The sequence below is a fragment of the Salmo salar genome, chromosome 12 (genome assembly GCF_965601325.2).
Source record: "Salmo salar chromosome 12, fSalSal1, whole genome shotgun sequence".
Taxonomy (NCBI): Eukaryota; Metazoa; Chordata; class Actinopteri; order Salmoniformes; family Salmonidae; genus Salmo; species Salmo salar.
In genome coordinates, this window is record NC_138302.1 from 17,663,415 (window position 1) to 17,684,636 (window position 21,222).

Below are 21,222 nucleotides of genomic sequence, written 5' to 3' on the forward strand. Positions count from 1 at the left end.
TTGAATATAATTAAGAGAAAGACATACCGAGCATTAGTATTTTAACCACGTTCATCTCCCTCTTGGCGTATTCATACAGGTCCCTGTCTATCTTGGCGCTCTGAAGCTTCGCCTTCTTCCCCTCCTCCGTTAGGTCTTGTTCAGAACTGAGACACTGTCCCATCTCGCCTTGCTCATCTCCTCGTTCACCGGACACGCACGAGCTACAATAATACCGGGGAAGGGGGATCAGTCACCGTGGGTTGACGGAGATAGTTGACTCGAACATGTTTGTCGCTTTTTCCTCTTGATGTGTCACATTTTGGGGTGGTTTTCTATGCCAAATGTCTGGAAAAATATAGCCAAATGTTCTGTCCTATTCCCTTTTATGACAAAATGCAGATAACGAAGGAAAAAAGTCATTGAATAAATAGGTTAGAAGTTATTCCTTCGGTTCGCATAGGAAGCGCATGTCCATCCGTTGTAACATGATGCGGAATCGCCCGCAATATATCTAATCGAAAAAGGTGAAAACGTTTAGCTACTCCCTAGCCAAAAAAGTGGCTCGTTACCCAACCTTCCCAAACAACCACCAAATCAGCAAGGCTATTCTGAATACTTCCTTGTTGTCTTAGACTCGAGAAACAAACAACATTTTCAAAAAAATAGACTACCTTCAAATGGCCAATGAGACTGTGAGCGCTGCTATAGTAGCCTACAGAATCCTAACTCCCGGAAAGTTTCCCCACCTAGTTGATTTGGGACGGGAGATCCCTCCCACGCAGCCTGGTCTCATAGACTCCCACGGTATTGCAGCATTTGGAAAAGTTTCAGAAATCCCGTGGAAGTGACGTTTCGGGAGGAGAAATTGACGCCTGAGTGAGTGCTGCCATGTCCACTGTATCCACAAGGTGCGTTAGTATGAAACTAACAAACATAATAATCACTGTTTTGAATGTCAGCGCTTTCACGCTCACCAACGCCTCAAATCCTGCCAAGCGAATGGGTCAAGGATTCGTTTCCCTTTGTGTTCCTAATGAGGTGAACGGTTTACCGGATTTTCATCCAAGAGACTCGAGCAGTGTCCTCATTTCGACAGCTCAGCGTAATCTGTGACCACACACAGCCGCAAGCACCGGTCCAGTTTACCGGTTTTCCGCGCGACATGCTGACCTAAACGGTTGTTTTTCCGTTGGCCGTGGGGTGGTGTGATTTGAGTGGATATAGACAGGTAGTTGACCCCGTCAGAGCTTTCGTGAAAAGCCACAGCTTTCTTTTTCAAAAACTCTCTCTAAATAGTTTAGTTTAAAGCCCCCATGCAGGCTTTTAAATTGTATTTTAAAATCATCACTGTATGGCCAATAAATCCCTTTATTGTTTTTATGACAAATCCAATATCTCTTTTTTAGTAATTTATTTCCGAGCCTCCTTTTGCCATTGGAATGCTCTTTGGTCACGAGGGGGTTGATACACATTTAAATATGATGACATACACAGCTCTGGTTGGTGGATAGGATCTTCAACACCAGTGGTCTGGCGGCAGGGGTCCAGGTGGGTCACCGCTGACTTTCTTTGTGCATTGCAACAATTTCTTTATTTCTAAACTCCAGAGCAGGGCTCTCCAACCCTGGTCCTGGAAACCTACCGTCCTGTAGGTTTATACTCCAACCCTGTTCCTGGAGAGCTACAGTCCTGTAGGTTTTAACTCCAACCCTGTTCCTGGAGAGCTACAGTCCTGTAGGTTTTAACTCCAACCCTGTTCCTGGAGAGCTACAGTCCTGTAGGTTTTAACTCCAACCCTGTTCCTGGAGAGCTACAGTCCTGTAGGTTTTAACTCCAACCCTGTTCCTGGAGAGCTACAGTCCTGTAGGTTTTAACTCCAACCCTGTTCCTGGAAACCTACCGTCCTGTAGGTTCTCACTCCAACCCTGTTCCTGGCGAACTACAGTCCTGTAGGTTCACTCCAACCCTGCTCCTGGAGAACTACAGTCCTGTAGGTTCACTCCAACCCTGTTCCTGGAGAGCTACAGTCCTGTAGGTTCACTCCAACCCTGTTCCTGGAGAACTACAGTCCTGTAGGTTCACTCCAACCCTGTTCCTGGAGAACTACAGTCCTGTAGGTTCACTCCAACCCTGTTCCTGGAGAACTACAGTCCTGTAGGTTCACTCCAACCCTGTTCCTGGAGAGCTACAGTCCTGTAGGTTTTCGCTCCAACCCTGATCTAGCGAACTTAATTTAGCTGGTTGAGTCACTAAATCATGTTGGTTACAACTGATGTTGGAGCTAAAACCTGCAGGAGGGTAGGTCTCCAGGAACAAGTTTGGAGAGCTCTGTTCTAGAGCCTACCGCCTCAAAGGAGGATACATATGCAAATAAAAGATGACTGGTCATTGATCAGATTAATTAGATCAGATTGTGATGTCATGCTTTTTTCCCCCCTTCGTTTATTTTAGTAAATATTTGAACACTTATTTTTCTTAACTGCATTGTTGGTTAAGGGCTTGTAAGCATTTCCCTGTAAGATCTACTCCTGTTGTATTTGGCACATGTGACAAATAAAATGTGATTTGCTGTAGGCCAAAAACTCCATCCCACCTGAACAGGCTGACATTTCCATCACTTTTTCCCTAAAAAGGGCATTATCATAATTTCAGTGTCATTTCAACCTCAGTGTGGAAATATATAAGTTTGTAAGATAGGTGAAGACCATTATAGGAAAAATTACTCTTCTGAAACTATCATTAGACATTAGTGGTAAGCAAATGTGTGCTTACACAATTTTACTAATCAGACTTTTTTCCAGCTTAGTAGGTAAATAATGTTAACCTTTTTGGGTTTCCACTTCATGTCAGATATTACGGACTATTGAACAACTACAGAGGCTCAACCTCAAAATAATGTATTTTCTTATCACCGGACAATTAATTGACAGATTTACAGAGCAACTTTATAGCGGGGTAGTGCCATACAATATACATGCCCATTTGTTTTGTTATTCATTTTTCATTCGCACACACTCCCTTTAAAACAGTCTCTCTCACGCATACACACTCCCCCTTTAAAACAGTCTCTCTCACGCATACACACTCCCCCTTTAAAACAGTCTCTCTCACACATACACACACTTGACTCCCCCATTCATTGTCCATACCTCTCTAAAAACGTTTTAAATTAATTATCCACATACCAACACATTAAAAACAAGAAAAGAAAACGTTGACAGAGTCCTGAATCATCATGTTACATACAAGACAGAGGGGTGCATCTGAAATGGCACCCTATTCCCTGTACAGTACAGTGTTTTTATTTATTGATGAGATAGTGGGCTGGATTTAAACCCAGAGCGATGTAAAGGAGGTCATGCTTAAAGAGCACCACCTTCCTCCTGAGTCGGCTCCTAGCGAGGCGCGAACCCAAGACCTCTGCCTCAAACCAGCGTGACCGGTCACGCCACAGAACAGCCAGTTATTCCATGGCGCAAGTGGGGACACTTCAGGCTGAGCAGCTACGTCCACTCTGGCATGTATGTGTGCTAGGGCCAGCGGCTGTAACCGCAGGTCTGGGGCCAGCGGCTGTAACCGCAGGGCTGGGGCCAGCGGCTGTAACCGCAGGTCCGGGGCCAGCGGCTGTAACCGCAGGTCCGGGGCCAGCGGCTGTAACCGCAGGTCCGGGGCCAGCGGCTGTAACCGCAGGTCTGGGGTCAGCTGCCTTTTGACCAGGGTCCATAGGGAATAGTGTGCCATTTGGTAAATCAGACTGGAAGGCACTACTAAATATACAGTACACACACAACTACATAGACTTTTCTCTCTTCTTCACAAGTCTCTCAATGTTCTCTTTTTCTTCACAGTCACACTTTGGATTCTTTTCTCCATCTTCCTTTCCTCTCCTCCTTCCTTTCTGCCTGGAAGTGTGATGAGATTTAACACACTCCATTCCAGATATTCCACTCCAGACATTATTATGGGCCATCCTCCCCTCAGCAGCCTCCACTGACAGGGGGAGAGGGTGATTTTTGTGTTCTCCTTAGCTGGTGAAGGAGAGGAGGCGTCTTGGTTAAAGTCAGGTTCTGCGGTCTGATCCGGTTTGGGTGAGGTGGAAACTCATTCCATGGAGGGTCTAGTGTCTGCTGTTTTTCCTTTCAGTTAAGATCTAGACAACCAGGTGAGGGGAGTTCCTTACTAATTACTGACCTTAATTCATCAATCAAGTACAAGGGAGTGAAAACCCGCAGCCACTCGGCCGTCGGTGGAATGAGTTTGGCCCGTTGTGGACTGGGGGGTAAAGCAGGTCTAGGATGGGCTAGCAGGCAATGCTTCACTAAAGGATGTGTATACAGTATAAGTAGTAGGACTAGACTGGTTTGGGCTGGCTAGGTTCAGTCTGACCCTGTTTGGGTCGTGTTTGAACCATTTTGAACTGGTTAGGACAGGGGATCCCAAACTTTTTTGTTCCGCGACCCCATTTTGTTATTTTAAAAAAAGGTGATGAAATCAACAGCCAATGTTTGGTTCTTAAACTGGGACTATGACCGTCTATTACAAATCAATTGACAGTACATTTGACAGTGTTTCAATATGAAGGATTGTTTGAAGTGACAAATGCATCAGAAAGGTATTGGGAAGATCAGAAGATCATCAGGCAATCATTTAGTTTGATCTTCTGTGTAGAAAATAACACCATTGATTTATTGTTCCTCCAGTCTGATTTTAGTGTCTGGTCTTGTCCACTCTGTTCTGAGGCTTCTGGGTATTGTAGAGGGAAACCGTAGATTAAACCGTTCAAAAGATAGGAAGGAAGAAAACCAAAACTGCTCTCATTATTACAACGGCATCTAGCAGCTACCGGAGGTTACTGACATAACCCCAGTTCTATGAACCAAACGCAATTAAAAAAAGAAAGTTATTTCAGAGTTTCTCTAGTTTGGGAAACGCTGGGTTAGGATCAGTTTTGGGACAGCTGGGTCTGGTTTGAACTAGTTTGATCTGGTTACTGTGCTGCTTGGGCCGTGTCCCCGGCCCGCTCTCCCTCTGCCTGGCGTTTCATCGCCTCAAACACCGCAATCTCCTTGGCCTCCTTCTTCTGGTTCCTTGCCTCAAACTGCAGCCTGGAGAGAGAATCAAACCAACTTCATTTGTATGGTGCATTTTGTACAAGATAACAATACAATAACATCAAATAAGGAGGGAGAGAGGCAGGGAGGAGGTGGAGAGAGGCGGGGAGGAAGTTGGGAGAGAGGGATGGAAAAATAACCAAATGAGTGAGAAAAAGATGAGGGACAAGGGGAGACAGAAGGTAGACGGTGATGGATGGGTGAGAGACACTTCAAGGCTACTGTGTGAGAGAGGCCCTTACCGGTTCTTGATGATTCTCTGTACGATGTCATCGGTGGTCAAACCGTTACCACTGTCTACTGTACGGAAGATACCTCTCTTCTTAGGCTCCTGGGACACACACAATAACATGCAATCACACAAAAAGACAGATAATCACACACGAATACTGCAAAACAGACAAACACACAGTCAGTACTCACAGCATAAGGGTCTGCAGTGTCCCTGTCAGGAAACACCTCTGTCTTCCCATGACACACCAGGTCCACCTACAACAAGTGACATCATAATAGGATCAATAATATAACCTACATGATTGATCATACATGGTCAATTAAAATATGACCAATAAAGGGCCTCCCGAGTGGCGCAGTGGTCTAAGGCAGTGCATCGCAGTGCTAGCTGTGCCACCAGAGACTCTGGGTTCGAGCCCAGGCTCTGTCGCAGCCGGCCGCGACCGGGAGGTCTATGGGGCGATGCACAATTGGCCCAGCATCGTCCGGGTTAGGGAGGGTTTGGCCGGCAGGGATATCCTTGTCTCATCGCGCACTAGCGACTCCTGTGGTGGGCCGGGCGCAGTGCACGCTGACCAGGTCGCACACATTGGTGCGGCTGGCTTCCGGGTTGGATGGGCGTTGTGTCAAGAAGCAGTGCGGCTAGGTTGGGTTGTGTTTCAGAGGACGCATGACTCTCGACCTTTGCCTCTCCCGAGTCCGTACGGGTGTTGCAGCGATGGGACAAGACTGTAACTACCAATTGGATACCACGAAAATGGGGAGAAAAAAAGGGGGTATTTTTTATATTTTTTTATATAAAATATGATTAATAATATCTATGGTATAACAGGAAGTGACATGGGTCATTTAAAATATGATCAATAATATCTATGGTATAACCTACATGATAGATCATACATATCTATAGTATAACCTAATTATACATATCTATAGTATAATATCTACGGTATAACAGATCAATAATATCTACGGTATAACAGATCAATAATATCTACGGTATAACAGATCAATAATATCTACGGTATAACAGATCAATAATATCTACGGTATAACAGATCAATAATATCTACGGTATAACAGATCAATAATATCTACGGTATAACAGATCAGCAGAGAGAGGGGGAGAGAGAGCTAGAGGGGGAGAGAGGAACATCTGTAGTATGTCTGCTATACAGTAACAGCTTGACATTACTACAGCACCCCAGTCTGGAACAATGTCCCATAAACACAGGAGAAAGGTCAGTTCACACACACACACACACACACACACACACACACACACACACACACACACACACACACACACACACACACACACACACACACACACACACACACACACACACACACACACACACACACACACACACACACACACACACACACTACAGGTCATTATACATGTTTCTCCCTAAGAGAGGCTATGCATGTTAGGAAAGACGTCTCTTCTCCCAGTCAAACAATACCACTGTTTCAATAGCACTGTCTTCGTCTCTGTGTGTGTGTGTGTGTGTGTGTGTGTGTGTGTGTGTGTGTGTGTGTCTCACCTTGAAGTGGTCCAGCAGATCTTTACCCACAGCATAGGGAGCCCCAATCACAACCTCTGATACATACTGGGAGGGAGGGAGGGAGGGAGGGAGGGAGGGAGGGAGAAAATAATTAATTTAACAACAACAAAAATAAGAGTGAGTTGTGAGTGTTGCATAATGTTGTGTAATGGTTGTATTTAGGTCAACAGACATTGAGTAATAGCTCTGTCACAGGACAGGGAGACAGTTTCAGGCTTTGTGTTAACGCTGAATGGTTATGGAATTGTGTAATCCGGTGTGTGTGTGTGTGTGTGTGTGTGTGTGTAAGGAGAACATTTATCTCTAGGTAGAGCAAACAGCTTTAACTATCTGTGACTATTGGGCCCAAGGGGTTACAAAGAACAGTTGTTGGTGTGTGTCTGTGTTGGTGTGTGTGTGTGTGTGTGTGTGTGTCGGTGCGCATGTGTTGGTGTGTGTGCGTGTGTGTCGGTGTGTGTGTGCACCATTGTGTGTGTGCATTGGTGTGTATGTGTGCGTGTCTGTCTGTGTCGGGGAGTGTGTGTCCGGGAGTGTCGGTGGGCGCCTGTGTGTTGGTGTGTCTGTGTGTGTTTAATGTGTGTATGTTCTCACCCTGCAGGCCAGGACACTCAGGGTTCTCTCGTGGATGTTCATGATTGGGTAGTTCTTCCCTTTGTAGCGATTCACTTCCTGGTTGACAGAAAAACACAACCAATGACAGGATATTTACTAGCCTCGACCAATGTCAGGATATTTTACTAGCTCTCGACCAATGGCATGAGGCTTTATTGCAATGTGAAACGGGGGTATTTGTCTAATTAATTGGCTGATCCCTCCTGATGTCCTGGATGGAACAATGTGAGCCCAGTTGACTACTTTGAAATGGTGAAAGTCCTCAATGCCCATGATTTTGGCCACTACGGTTGTCTATCTAAGTCTATGGGAGGATATAAAGAGAAGTAGTTTAATGTTGTCTCTAGACACTGATCTTAGGTCAGTTTTGTCATCCCCACTAATGGTGAAGGTTAAGATTTGGCCCTATTAAAATGTATTTTTGAAATCTGTTTTTGGTTCCAACCACTGACTTTTTTTTCCCCCCATGAAGATCGAGTTGAGAAAAGTCTCCTCCTGCTAGGATTGATCCTTCAGCATTCCGTCACAACTGACCTTGGGACAGCGTCTAAAAGGAATAGGACGACCCACACAGTCGAGGACCAATGACAGAGTATTTATACTGGCTCTCGACCAATGGCAGCGTGTTTCATTGGAATGTGAAACAGATTTGGGGAACACGAGCAGCGAGGCCCTCTGAAGCTTTATTAGACATGTACATCAATCCTTCATATAATGTGGTCAACTAGATCCACATGTTTCTCTGTAACAGTGTGTGTGTCTGTGCGTACCACGGGCCTGTGTGTGTGTGTGTGTGTGTGAGAGGGCCAGTGAAAAACAGTCTGCCCCCCCATCATGTCTACAGGGTTATAAAACCACATTCTCAGAGAATCTGATGGGGTCAGCGTATCAAATCAAAGTTTATTTGTCATGTGCGCTGGTTACAACGGGTAGTACAGTGAAATGTTTACTTACAGGCCCCTAACCAACAGTGCAACTTTTAAGTAAAAATAGGTATTAGGTGAACAATAGATAGGTAAGGAAATAAAAAACAACAGTAAAAAGACAGTGAATAATAACAGTAGTGAGGCTATATACAGTAGCGAGGCTATTAGCGAGGCTATATACAGCAGCGAGGCTATATACAGCAGCGAGGCTATATACAGTAGCGAGGCTATATACAGTAGCGAGGCTATATACAGCAGCGAGGCTATATACAGTAGCGAGGCTATATACAGTAGCGAGGCTATATACCAGGCACTGGTTAGTCGGGCTAATTGAGGTAATATGTACATGAATGTGTAGTTTAAGTGACTATGCATATATGATAAACAGAGTAGCAGCAGCGTAAAAGAGGGGTTGGGGGGACGGGGACGGGGACGGGGGCACAATGCAGATAGTCCGGGTAGCCATTTGATTACCTGTTCAGGAGTCTTAATGCTTGGGGATAAAAACTGCCTTTTGGTCCTAGACTTGCCATGCGGTAGAGGAGAGAACAGTCTATGACTAGGGTGGCTGGGGTCTTTGACAATTTTTAGGGCCTTCCTCTGACACCACCTGGTATAGAGGTCCTGGATGGCAGGCAGCTTAGCCCCAGTGATGTACTGGACCGTACGCACTACCCTCTATAGTGCCTTGCGGTCAGAGGCCGAGCAATTGCCATACCAGGCAGTGATGCAACCAGTCAGGATGCTCTCGATGTTGCAGCTGTAGAACCTTTTGAGGATCTGAGGACCCATGCCAAATCTTTTTAGTTTCCTGAGGAGGAATAGGCTTTGTCGTGCCCCTCTTCACGACTGTCTTGGTGTGTTTGGACCATTCTAGTTTGTTGGTGATGTGGACACCAAGGAACTTGAAGCTCTCAACCTGCTCCACTACAGCCCCGCCGATGAGAATGGGGATGTGCTCAGTCCTCCTTTTCCTGTAGTCCACAATCATCTCCTTAGTCTTGGTTACGTTGAGGGATAGGTTGTTATTCTGGCACCACCCGGTCAGGTCTCGGACCTCCTCCCTATAGGCCGTCTTGTCGTTGTCTGTGATCAGGCCTACCACTGTTGTGTCGTCTGCAAGCTTAATGATGGTGTTGGAGTCGTACCTGGCCACGCAGTTGTGGGTGAACAGGGAGTACAGGAGGGGACTGAGCACGCACCCCTGAGGGGCTCCAGTGTTGAGGATCAGCTTGGCAGATGTGTTGCTACCTACCCTCACCACCTGGGGGCGGCCTGTCAGGAAGTCCAGGATCCAGTTGCAGAGGGAGGTGTTTAGTCCCATGGTCCTTAGCTTAGCGATGAGCTTCGTGGGCACTATGGTGTTGAACGCTGAGCTGTAGTCAATGAACAGCATTCTCACATAGGTGTTCCTTTTGTCCAGGTGGGAAAGGGCAGTGTGGAGTGCAATAGAGATTGCGTCATCTTTCTGGGATAATGGTGTTGATGTGAGCCATTACCAGCCTTTCAAAGCACTTCATGACGTGAGTGCTACGGGTCTGTAGTCATTTAGGCAGGTTGCCTTCGTGTTCTTGGGCACAGGGACTATGGTGGTCTGCTTGAAACATGTTGGTATTACAGACTCAATCAGGGACATGTTGAAAATGTCTTTGAAGACACCTGCCAGTTTGTCAGCACATGCCCGGAGCACACGTCATTGTAATCCATCTGGCCCCGCGGCCTTGTGTATGTTGACCTGTTTAAAGGTCTTACTCACGTCGGCTACGGAGAGTATGATCACACAGTCATCCGGAACAGCTGATGCTCTCATGCATGCCTCAGTGTTGCTTGCCTCGAAGCGAGCATAGAAGTGATTTAGCTCGTCTGGTAGGCTTGTGTCACTGGGCAGCTCGCGGCTGTGCTTCCCTTTGTAGTCTGTAATAGTTTGCAAGCCCTGCCACATAAGATGAGTGTCGGAGTCGGAGATTCAATTTTAGCCCTGTATTGGCGCTTGGCCTGTTTGATGGTTCGTCGGAGGGCTTAGCAGGATTTCTTATAAGCTTCCGGGTTAGAGTCCCGCAACTTGAAAGCGGCAGCTCTACCCTTTAGCTCAGTGCAAATCAACACAAATGTTGCCTGTGCAAATGTTTCCTGAATCTGATGGGGTCAGCGTTTTCTGAACATGTGTGTGTGTTTGTTTAAGTGTGTGTACATACCTGGTCAAAGTGCAGTCCCACAATGACGTAAGGCCTCTCAGCCTGTTTGTAGACCGTCTCCAGGAAGTCAACATGACCAATGTCTGATGGGGAGGAGTGGTCAAGGTAATCACAAACACACAGACACACGACCACCATTTGTCTCGGTCTCTCTCACAGACACACGACCACCATTTGTCTCGGTCTCTCTCACAGACACACGACCACCATTTGTCTCGGTCTCTCTCACAGACACACGACCACCATTTGTCTCGGTCTCTCTCACAGACACACGACCACCATTTGTCTCGGTCTCTCTCACAGACACACGACCACCATTTGTCTCGGTCTCTCTCACAGACACACGACCACCATTTGTCTCGGTCTCTCTCACAGACACACGACCACCATTTGTCTCGGTCTCTCTCACAGACACACGACCACCATTTGTCTCGGTCTCTCTCACAGACACACGACCACCATTTGTCTCGGTCTCTCTCACAGACACACGACCACCATTTGTCTCGGTCTCTCTCACAGACACACGACCACCATTTGTCTCGGTCTCTCTCACAGACACACGACCACCATTTGTCTCGGTCTCTCTCACAGACACACGACCACCATTTGTCTCGGTCTCTCTCACAGACACACGACCACCATTTGTCTCGGTCTCTCTCACAGACACACGACCACCATTTGTCTCGGTCTCTCTCACAGACACACGACCACCATTTGTCTCGGTCTCTCTCACAGACACACGACCACCATTTGTCTCGGTCTCTCTCACAGACACACGACCACCATTTGTCTCGGTCTCTCTCACAGACACACGACCACCATTTGTCTCGGTCTCTCTCACAGACACACGACCACCATTTGTCTCGGTCTCTCTCACAGACACACGACCACCATTTGTCTCGGTCTCTCTCACAGACAGACAACCACCCATTGTTTCGGTCTCTCTCACAGACAGACAACCACCCATTGTTTCAGTTTCTCTCACAGACACAGCGGTACATAAGGATACGGAAGAGGTCGAAGGCCCCGGCTACGTAGATGATGGTGTCCCCAGGTTGGGCCTCCTGTCCTGAGGCAAACTGGATGATCTTCTGGGAAGTCTGGAGGAACTGGGACACTCCTGTCCATGGACTGTGGCCCTTAGGACCCTGGGGAGACAAAACACTATTATAGTCATAACCCCTAATCCAAACCTAACACAAACCTATCCCAACTCCTGTCCATGGACTGTGGCCCTTAGGACCCTGGGGAGACAAAACACTATTATAGTCATAACCCCTAATCCAAACCTAACACAAACCTAATATAAACCTATCCCAACTCCTGTCCATGGACTGTGGCCCTTAGGACCCTGGGGAGAACATGGAGGGGAGGAGAGAGAGGGGAAGGGCCCGTTCTAAACCCTAGCCTCAGAAACCCAGCCATCTCATAGTAGTTGGAAAGCCTGAGGAAGTAACTCCTCAGAAAGCAGGCTCACGTGGGTGTTCCAAAGAGACCTTTTGTTAAACACAAAATAAAAATCGGACTTAACTTTCTGATCATTCCATCTGAATACACTACGGTACCATTTTCACTGAGATGTACAGCACACCATGGTTGTACTGAACAGTGTAATTGCGCCCCCTTGTGTTCAGAATAATCTACAACAACAGAATGTTGTCATCTCCACTTCCTCTTCAGAATATATTTGAATAGTAATATTTACCTTCCCAAAGTTGTCCGTGTGCTGTTGGTAGTCTGAGTTGTCCTGTAAACCGACAGAGGAAGAGAGGTTTGCTTGAGGTCAGTCCTGTGTGATTTCTGTGATTACAACAGTGTAAGCCACAGGAGGTTGGTGGCACCTTATTTAGGGAGGATGGGCTGGAGCAGAATCAATGGAATGTGTTTAATACCATTCCCTCCGTTCCAACCTTTACTGTGAGCCGTCCTCCCCTCAGCAGCCTCCCCTGCTGTAAGTACACACAATACTGTAAGGTCAGTGTGCTCTCTGTGTGTGCTACTCACAATGTTACTGTGGTGGGTTTTAGTCATGAGCAGCATGCGGCCCACCAGGTCTGTGGTGGAGACCCCCTGGGTGCGTCTACACTCCCGGTACCGGCCCTCTCTCTTCACCTCCGCATACGTGTCCTTACCGTCCACCGTCAGAGTGATGTCATCTAAGGTACACAAGGACAACGTTGTAGTTAGTTTTCTGACATCAGCCCAACATGATGGAATCCCACCTCTCCCACTGTAGCCTGGGATGTACATTCAACTGTCTAAATAAACACAGAAATATGGGAGGAGGATGAGTCCCTGTTCTCCTTTAAAAATGTAACAAATCGGTCTCAGTCAGGCCCCCCCTACCCCCCAATCCCCTTACCTCCCCCCCACCCGCTCCCCCTACGGCCCGCTCCCCCTACCCTCCGCCCGCTCCCCCTACCACCCGCTCCCCTTACCACCCCCCCACCCTACGACCCGCTCCCCCAACCCTCCGCCCCAATCCCCTTACCTCCCCCCCACCCGCTCCCCCTACCCTCCGCTTACCTCCCGCTCCCCCTACCCTCCCGCTCCCCTTACCCCCCGCTCCACCCTACCCTCCCGCTCCCCCAACCCTCCGCTCCCCCGACCCTCCGCTTACCTCCCACTCCCCTTACCCTCCGCTCCCCCTACCCTCCGCCCGCTCCCCTTACCCTCCGCTCCCCCTACCCTCCGCTTACCTCCCACTCCCCTTACCCTCCGCTCCCCCTACCCTCCGCTTACCTCCCACTCCCCTTACCCTCCGCTCCCCCTACCCTCCGCTTACCTCCCACTCCCCTTACCCTCCGCTCCCCCTACCCTCCGCTTACCTCCCACTCCCCTTACCCTCCGCTCCCCCTACCCTCCGCTTACCTCCCACTCCCCCTACCCTCCCACTCCCCTTACCCTCCCACTCCCCTTACCCTCCGCTCCCCCTACCCTCCGCTTACCTCCCGCTCCCCCTACCCTCCCACTCCCCTTACCCTCCGCTCCCCTTACCCTCCGCTTACCTCCCACTCCCCTTACCCTCCGCTCCCCCTACCCTCCGCTTACCTCCCACTCCCCTTACCCTCCGCTCCCCCTACCCTCCGCTTACCTCCCACTCCCCTTACCCTCCGCTCCCCCTACCCTCCGCTTACCTCCCACTCCCCTTACCCTCCGCTCCCCCTACCCTCCGCTTACCTCCCACTCCCCCTACCCTCCCACTCCCCTTACCCTCCGCTCCCCCTACCCTCCGCTTACCTCCCGCTCCCCTTACCCTCCCACTCCCCTTACCCTCCGCTCCCCCTACCCTCCGCTCCCCTTACCCTCCGCTCCCCCTACCCTCCCCTTACCCTCCCACTCCCCCTACCCTCCCCTTACCTCCCACTCCCCTTACCCTCCGCTCCCCCTACCCTCCCCTTACCTCCCACTCCCCTTACCCTCCGCTCCCCCTACCCTCCGCTTACCTCCCACTCCCCTTACCCTCCCACTCCCCCTACCCTCCCACTCCCCTTACCCTCCGCTCCCCCTACCCTCCCCTTACCTCCCACTCCCCTTACCCTCCGCTCCCCCTACCCTCCGCTTACCTCCCACTCCCCTTACCCTCCCACTCCCCCTACCCTCCCACTCCCCTTACCCTCCGCTCCCCCTACCCTCCGCTTACCTCCCGCTCCCCTTACCCTCCGCTCCCCCTACCCTCCCCTTACCCTCCGCTCCCCCTACCCTCCGCTCCCCCTACCCTCCGCTTACCTCCCACTCCCCTTACCCTCCGCTCCCCCTACCTCCCCTTACCTCCCACTCCCCTTACCCTCCGCTCCCCCTACCCTCCGCTTACCTCCCGCTCCCCTTACCCTCCGCTCCCCCTACCCTCCCCTTACCCTCCGCTCCCCCTACCACCCGCTCCCCTTACCTCCGTGGACGCAGAAGTCACTGTTGTATTTGTCCAGTGTGTCCAGTGTGGTGACATAGGGAGCACCCTCTACGATCTCATCCACCCACTTGATAGCCTGCACCATCTTATACCTACAACACCATTCCACAACTTTATTGTCCATTTACATACCATACCAAAACTTTATTGTCCATTTACATACCATACCAAAACTTCATTGTCCATTTACATACCATACCAAAACTTCATTGTCCATTTACATGAAAATGAAATGCAGTGATTTTCTTACCTCTCTGCCTGGGTGAAGACAGGAGGACCCTTGTGCTTCGAGATCTCTTCTGGAGGGAGGGAGAGAAGGGAAGTGACTGTATATTACTGTACTGTTGTCGAGAGGGGAACAGAGAGACAAGTGAAGAAACAGATCAGAGAATGAGATACTTATGATTAATACGCGTGTGTCCGTGTGTGTCCGTGTGTGTGTCCGTGTGTGTGTCCATCTGTGTGTGTGTGTGTCCGTGTGTGTGTCCGTGTGTGTGTCCGTGTGTGTGTCCGTGTGTGTGTCCGTGTGTGTGTCCGTGTGTGTGTCCGTGTGTGTGTCCGTCCGTGTGTCCGTCCGTGTGTGTGTGTGTCCGTCCGTGTGTGTGTGTGTGTCCGTGTGTGTCCGTGTGTGTACCATCTGTATGTACTCCAACGATGAGGTAATCTCCCATGGCCTTAGCCTGTCTCAGCTGGTTGGAGTGGCCGTAGTGCACCATGTCATAACTACAGGACAGGGACAGAGAGCATGATGTCATTAACATGGGACAGACAGTGTGTATAACAGCTGGTCTCAGGGAGGGGATAGTGACTACAGGACAGGGACAGAGAGCATGATGTCATTAACATGGGACAGACAGTGTGTATAACAGCTGGTCTCAGGGAGGGGATAGTGACTACAGGACAGGGAGGGGATAGTGTTTTAATGAGTAGCTGCTCTATACTTGATAGTTGGTTTCTGTATCCAGTGGTAGATGTCCGTCTGTCTGTCTGCCTGCCTGCCTGCCTGCCTGCCTGCCTGCCTGCCTGCCTGCCTGCCTGCCTGTCTGTCTGCCTGCCTGTCTGCCTGCCTGTCTGTCGACACCTCTAATGGAATAGATATGGAGGAAGCTCTCCCCTTCCACACAGCAGACCCATCACCCCACACAACCCTACAGCCTGCTCCGTCCTGCTCCTGTCCTACCGTCACATGATTACCAGCCATGGTAGGATTTACACTAAACCCAACAAGTTACGTTTCTCCAGTTAGGATTCAGCCCGAGGAAAGTACAATGTGTGGCTCTCGCAGTATGTGTGTCATCCTCTCTCTGTAATGTGTGTATCACAGGCCTGTGTGTGTGTGTGTGTGTGTGTGTGTGTGTGTGTGTGTGTGTGTGTGTGTGTGTGTGTGTGTGTGTGTGTAAGTACTGATTCCTCTCTGTAATTAACCCCAGGATTACCATGGGAATTATCCCTGAGGTGTAACCAAGACGACAGACAGTATCTCTAGGCTAAGACCAGGAGACAGGCAGATCACCTGGAGACTCCCAACAACTCTCCTTTATACTGCCACTATAGTACAGAGAGCCTGCCTCTGATAGGTCAGTATAGTACAGAGAGCCTGCGTCTGATAGGTCAGTATAGTAGAGCGAGCCTGCCTCTGATAGGTCAGTATAGTATAGTACATAGAGCCTGCCTCTGATAGGTCAGTATAGTATAGTACAGAGAGCCTGCCTCTGATAGGTCAGTATAGTATAGTACAGAGAGCCTGCCTTTGATAGGTCAGTATAGTATAGTACAGAGAGCCTGCCTCTGATAGGTCAGTATAGTATAGTATAGTACAGAGAGCCTGCCTCTGATAGGTCAGTATAGTACAGAGAGCCTGCCTCTGATAGGTCTGTCCTGTCCACATAACTTGCTGGGTTTTGGCCAAACAGCCACTCTAATTCATACCACTATGTAAAGAAATCATTCTGAGTGCACTCTGTAGGCTGTAGGAAATAGGGGGCCATTTGGGACATAGTACGCTGTAACAAATTACACTGAGTGCTTCTGTTTTATTTTGATGTACTCTAACACTCATCTCTCGCTCTCTCCCACTTTCTTTCCCTCTCCCCCTCTCTCTGCTCCCCTAAAAGACCCCTCTGCTACCCCCTAAAAGACCCTTCTGCTACCCCCTAAAAGACCCTTCTGCTACCCCCTAAAAGACCCCTCTGCTACCCCCTAAAAGACCCCTCTGCTACCCCCTAAAAGACCCCTCTGCTACCCCCTAAAAGACCCCTCTGCTACCCCCTAAAAGACCCCTCTGCTACCCCCTAAAAGACCCTTCTGCTACCCCCTAAAAGACCCCTCTGCTACCCCCTAAAAGACCCCCTGCTACCCCCTAAAAGACCCCTCTGCTACCCCCTAAAAGACCCTTCTGCTACCCCCTAAAAGACCCCCTGCTACCCCCTAAAAGACCCTTCTGCTACCCCCTAAAAGACCCCCTGCTACCCCCTAAAAGACCCTTCTGCTACCCCCTAAAAGACCCCCTGCTACCCCCTAAAAGACCCCAACAAGACCCCTCTGCCACCCCCATGCTGTATCTGTCACTGGACGACATGTTCACTATGTTGGTAAGCTATTTATACCTAATCGCTATGTACACAGACAGACGGTTGGTTAGTTATTTATACCCACTATTCTGGACTGCCATGTCAAAACAAGCTATCACAAACTAGCCGTCTGCCTGGGTACTATGAGGGCAGAGTATCTGTGTCTGTGTGAGAGCAGTGTTTATAGCTATGCCACCACCAGTCACAAGGTGAGAACGGGGAGGTGGGAGTCAGCCGGCTCTCGCCTCAAGTAAACTCAGCAAGACCATGTCAGCACTGTACCCTACATGGTGCACTACATTTTACCAGAGCCTTATGGGTCCTGGGCAAAAGTAGTGCACGATAAAGGGAATAGGGTTCCGTTTGGGACACTACCCATATAAGGCTATATAGTATTACAGTAAGTGCACTATAGGGCTCTGATCAAAAGAGGTGCCCCTTGGTCAAAAGAAGTGCACAATATACGCTGCCATTTGGACACATCCCATGATGAGCACAATGCAGGCTGTAGGTACTAGGTGGTGTGGATGGGCGGGAGTGAGAGACGAGCCCTGTTTGAATACTCTCAGAATGCATCCTTCCTTCCTCCTCCCCCTTCCTTGAAAGAGCCTAATCACTGATCTGGTGTCTGTTAATAGGTGAAAGCAAAGCAGTAGAATCCTTTACTTTCCCCTATCCAGCCGTGTTGAATCAGTGATAGTAAGCCAGGGTGGTATTTCCTATTGATTTAGTGCACACCGTAGCGGTTTGCAACAAAGCAAGCACATTTCTTTATGGGACAAGTTGAGTTAATGAATATAGCCCAGGTAAAGTATGAACCAAGCCAGAGCAAGGGCATCAGAGCGTGTTATTGGCCTTGGCTAATGACTTACTCTCCTGACTCCTCTCTAATCCACAGCGAGACAAAGGTTACTGCAGGTCATTCTCCACCTGGCAGACAGCAGCATCGATCACAGAGCTTCTACCTCATCCTTATCAAGGGAGGAAGGAAGAAGGTGCCCCTAGAGTAGATGCTGATCTTGGGTCATTTTGGCATTTCCCCCATTAATGGTTAAGGTTAGGATTGGGGAGATGATCCTAGATCTGTAGCGAGGGGAAACATCACCCAGGAAGTAGCCTTATCAGGTATTAATGTATTCTACAAACTTGAATAAAGGCCTATTAGCTACTAATCAAACGTTATTTATCACATGCACCGAATAAAACAAGCTACTGCTGAAAGTAAACAACGTTTTTTGTTTGGGAAACAAACATCAATGTGATAAGATCGTCTGCTAAATGACCAAAATGTTAACAAACATGTGGCACACTAGGAGATGTGACGCTATGGTCAGCTGATAAGGGTGGACTTTGTACTTCCTTGCCAACTGGGTTGGGTGGCTAGCTATGTCACTCTGCACATTGTCCTCTGACAACAAAACAAGCGTTGCAACATACAGTAGTGCTGCCATACATAGCCTTGGCACCACTGGGTTCCTCATCATGTTTACATGTAAAGTAAAATACAGTTGGGTAATGACAGTAAAATACAGTTAGGTAATAACAGTAAAATACCGTTATTATAATAATAAGAGGTATTAGTTAGGGCTAGTCTGTATACCTTTCTATAGCATGAAATTGATATCAAGTAGCTAAAACAGTGACTTTCAGATCAATCAACAAATGAATGACCGTTCTTCCGGCCTACCAACCGTTGCCGGCCAACTACTGTACAGGCCAGCTGTATATGAGAAAGGCTATAGCCATACACATAGCTAGAACTGATATTGTCTATTCCTCAAGGAATTGTCATGTTTAGCTTGACAATAACGATGCAATTCCTCAGGCAAAAGCACAAACCGATTTGCGACCAGGCTAATTGTTAGCTAGCAGCAAGTCAGCAACTGCACTTCACCAAGCTATTTCCAATATTTTAAAAAATGTTTTTTTTCCTTCCGTAAGCTTTATTTAACTAGGCAAGTCAGTTAAGAACAAATTCTTATTTACAATGACTGCCTTTTTATTTAATTGTTTTATTTCACAAGGTAGGCTAGTTGAGAACAAGTTCTCATTTACAATTGCGACCTGTCCAAGATAAAGCAAAGCAGTTCGACACATACAACAGAGTTACACATGGAGTAAAACAAACATACAGTCAATAATACAGTAGAAAAATAAGTCTATATACAATGTGAGCAAATGAGGTGAGATAAGGGAGGTAAGGCAATAAATAGGCCATAGTGGCGAAGTAATTACAATACAGCAATTAAACACTGGAGTGATAGATGTGCAGAAGATGAATGTTTACAGTAGAGATACTGGGGTGCAAAGGAGAACCGGGGAACAGTGGGTTAATTCCCTTGTTCAGAGGCAGAACACAGATGTTCACCTTGTCAGCTCAGGGATTTTCGATCCAACAACCTTACCACAAGGCTACCTGCCGCCCCAATATCCATACATCACAGTGACAGCTAAGGTTACGTAACATCCTACCTAAACCACATATTTGCAAACCATATGCACAGAAACTTAAGTCTAGCTGAGATCATTCCGTTCCTACTGGCTGTTGGTCGACACTGGCAGGTTGTGATCACATTCACAGCCCCTCTCTCAGAAAGGTAGCAACTGAAACAGTATAGCTAGCTAGTAGGTACTGTAGTTGTCTGACTTTAGGGGGATTTGTGATTGAAATCACAAAATAATCACATTAGTAGCCACTTTTGTTTGGCCAGGCAGCAACACTCAAGTTCATGTTTACAAAGTAGCAAAAATACCTAGTTAGCCAGTTTGTGTGAAGCTGAATGTAACGATGTGCCTTTATATCTAGCTTAGTGGTTATAATCAACAGTTGATCAACCAAAACGTTACATTGTTGGTAGAGCTACGCTAGCAGTTAGTTACTAGCCTAGCTAACGTTACTTAGCTACTTATATTACTGAGGTTACTATGCACACAACAGACCACCAAAAATGATATAAACCCTTTTCGCAGCTAGGCAGCGTTGTACATGCAGCTAATATAACTAGCTAGCTGGATAGTAGGTGTAGCTACACGACTTACCACCCATCACACCACACCCGGACAGAGCGCTTCCTCTTCTCTGGGCTGCAAGCCAAGTCTCCCTGCTTAGCACCGCTCTCTATCCCCTGCTCATTCGATGTGTGGTGACCGTTCTTGATCATGTTGATAAAATAATATTAAAACTCTGAGCTAAAACCCCACAACAATAAAATAATGCCGTCAAAGTAAAGTTAAAAGGACGGGTTGTGCGATCTCATTCCCCGGTTTAACGAAAGAATGAACCCGCCGGTAGGACAACGCCTCCTTTGGCGTGGATATCGCGTCATGATCGAACCATGACTACTCTTAGGTGGCGGCCTTGCTGGTTGCGTAAAAACTCATATCACGTGATTACGGAAATCCGCACAACGTAGATTTTGGGTGTGTTCGTGAATTCAACCTCGAGTGCCAGGGTGCGCTCAGGGCGTTCAGAAACACAGAGCGTTTAGCCGAGTAGGGTTGATCCGAGCGTTTTGACTCCACAACGGCAGTCAAGCGCCCAAGCTAACTGGCTAGCTACCTCCAGACACAAATGAGAGAACCCCTCACTCTGACCATTTTACTCGCCCTAGCAGAGCTGGTTAGGCTGTTTTCATTTTATCCAGATGGTTGGTGATTGTAACTCTGCTGCTGGCAACAATTGAATTACCCTATTTTTGCCGAAGTATACTGACACCAGCCATTTTCAACTGGTGTTGAGCTTCAGTAAATTCATCAGTTCTTCTGCGCTCTGGCACTCAGACGAGAGTGCTCTGAAATCGGAGTAGATAGCCAGAGCGAATTTACGAACGCGCCCTATACATCTCCGATAAATATACGCGATTAGCGTGTAAACAAAGTACCAAAACACTTCCCTGACAACCAATTTGTTTGAGACACGAAAAAATACAGCATGCAAAGTTTCAACAGATTCAATGGAACTTTAAATTATAGTAACAGTACAAAAACAGTCAAGGGGTGGACAATGTATACTTCACAGTAGCCCAAAGGCCTGCAAATGGCGATATTGAGTCGTTTTACTCATATCTAATCAAACGTTTTGGGCCAATACAACAGGTGTTGACTACAGTGA

General features: G+C 48.1%; 2 protein-coding genes across 3 annotated transcripts in view; both read right to left on the bottom strand.

The window, feature by feature from the left end:
• Positions 1-1,163, bottom strand: part of LOC106591866 (guanine nucleotide-binding protein G(o) subunit alpha) — a 37,031-nt gene extending 35,868 nt beyond the window's left edge. The window contains exon 1 of the mRNA XM_045690867.2: positions 28-1,163. Within this exon, the coding sequence (XP_045546823.2) occupies positions 28-163 (136 nt within the window). The 5' untranslated portion in view covers positions 164-1,163. The remainder of the gene's footprint in view (positions 1-27) is intronic.
• Positions 1,164-2,404: 1,241 nt separating this feature from the next.
• Positions 2,405-20,454, bottom strand: pcy2 (Ethanolamine-phosphate cytidylyltransferase). Of its 2 annotated transcripts, NM_001173569.1 has the most exon segments (14): positions 2,405-3,036; positions 3,073-5,087; positions 5,336-5,424; positions 5,517-5,582; positions 6,878-6,943; positions 7,490-7,567; positions 10,632-10,714; positions 11,641-11,779; positions 12,337-12,378; positions 12,636-12,787; positions 14,521-14,633; positions 14,792-14,840; positions 15,176-15,264; positions 20,151-20,389. In NM_001173569.1, coding segments are annotated over 13 exon segments (1,206 nt in total). In that variant the 5' UTR covers positions 20,273-20,389; the 3' UTR covers positions 2,405-3,036; positions 3,073-4,969.
• Positions 20,455-21,222: the final 768 nt, after the last annotated feature.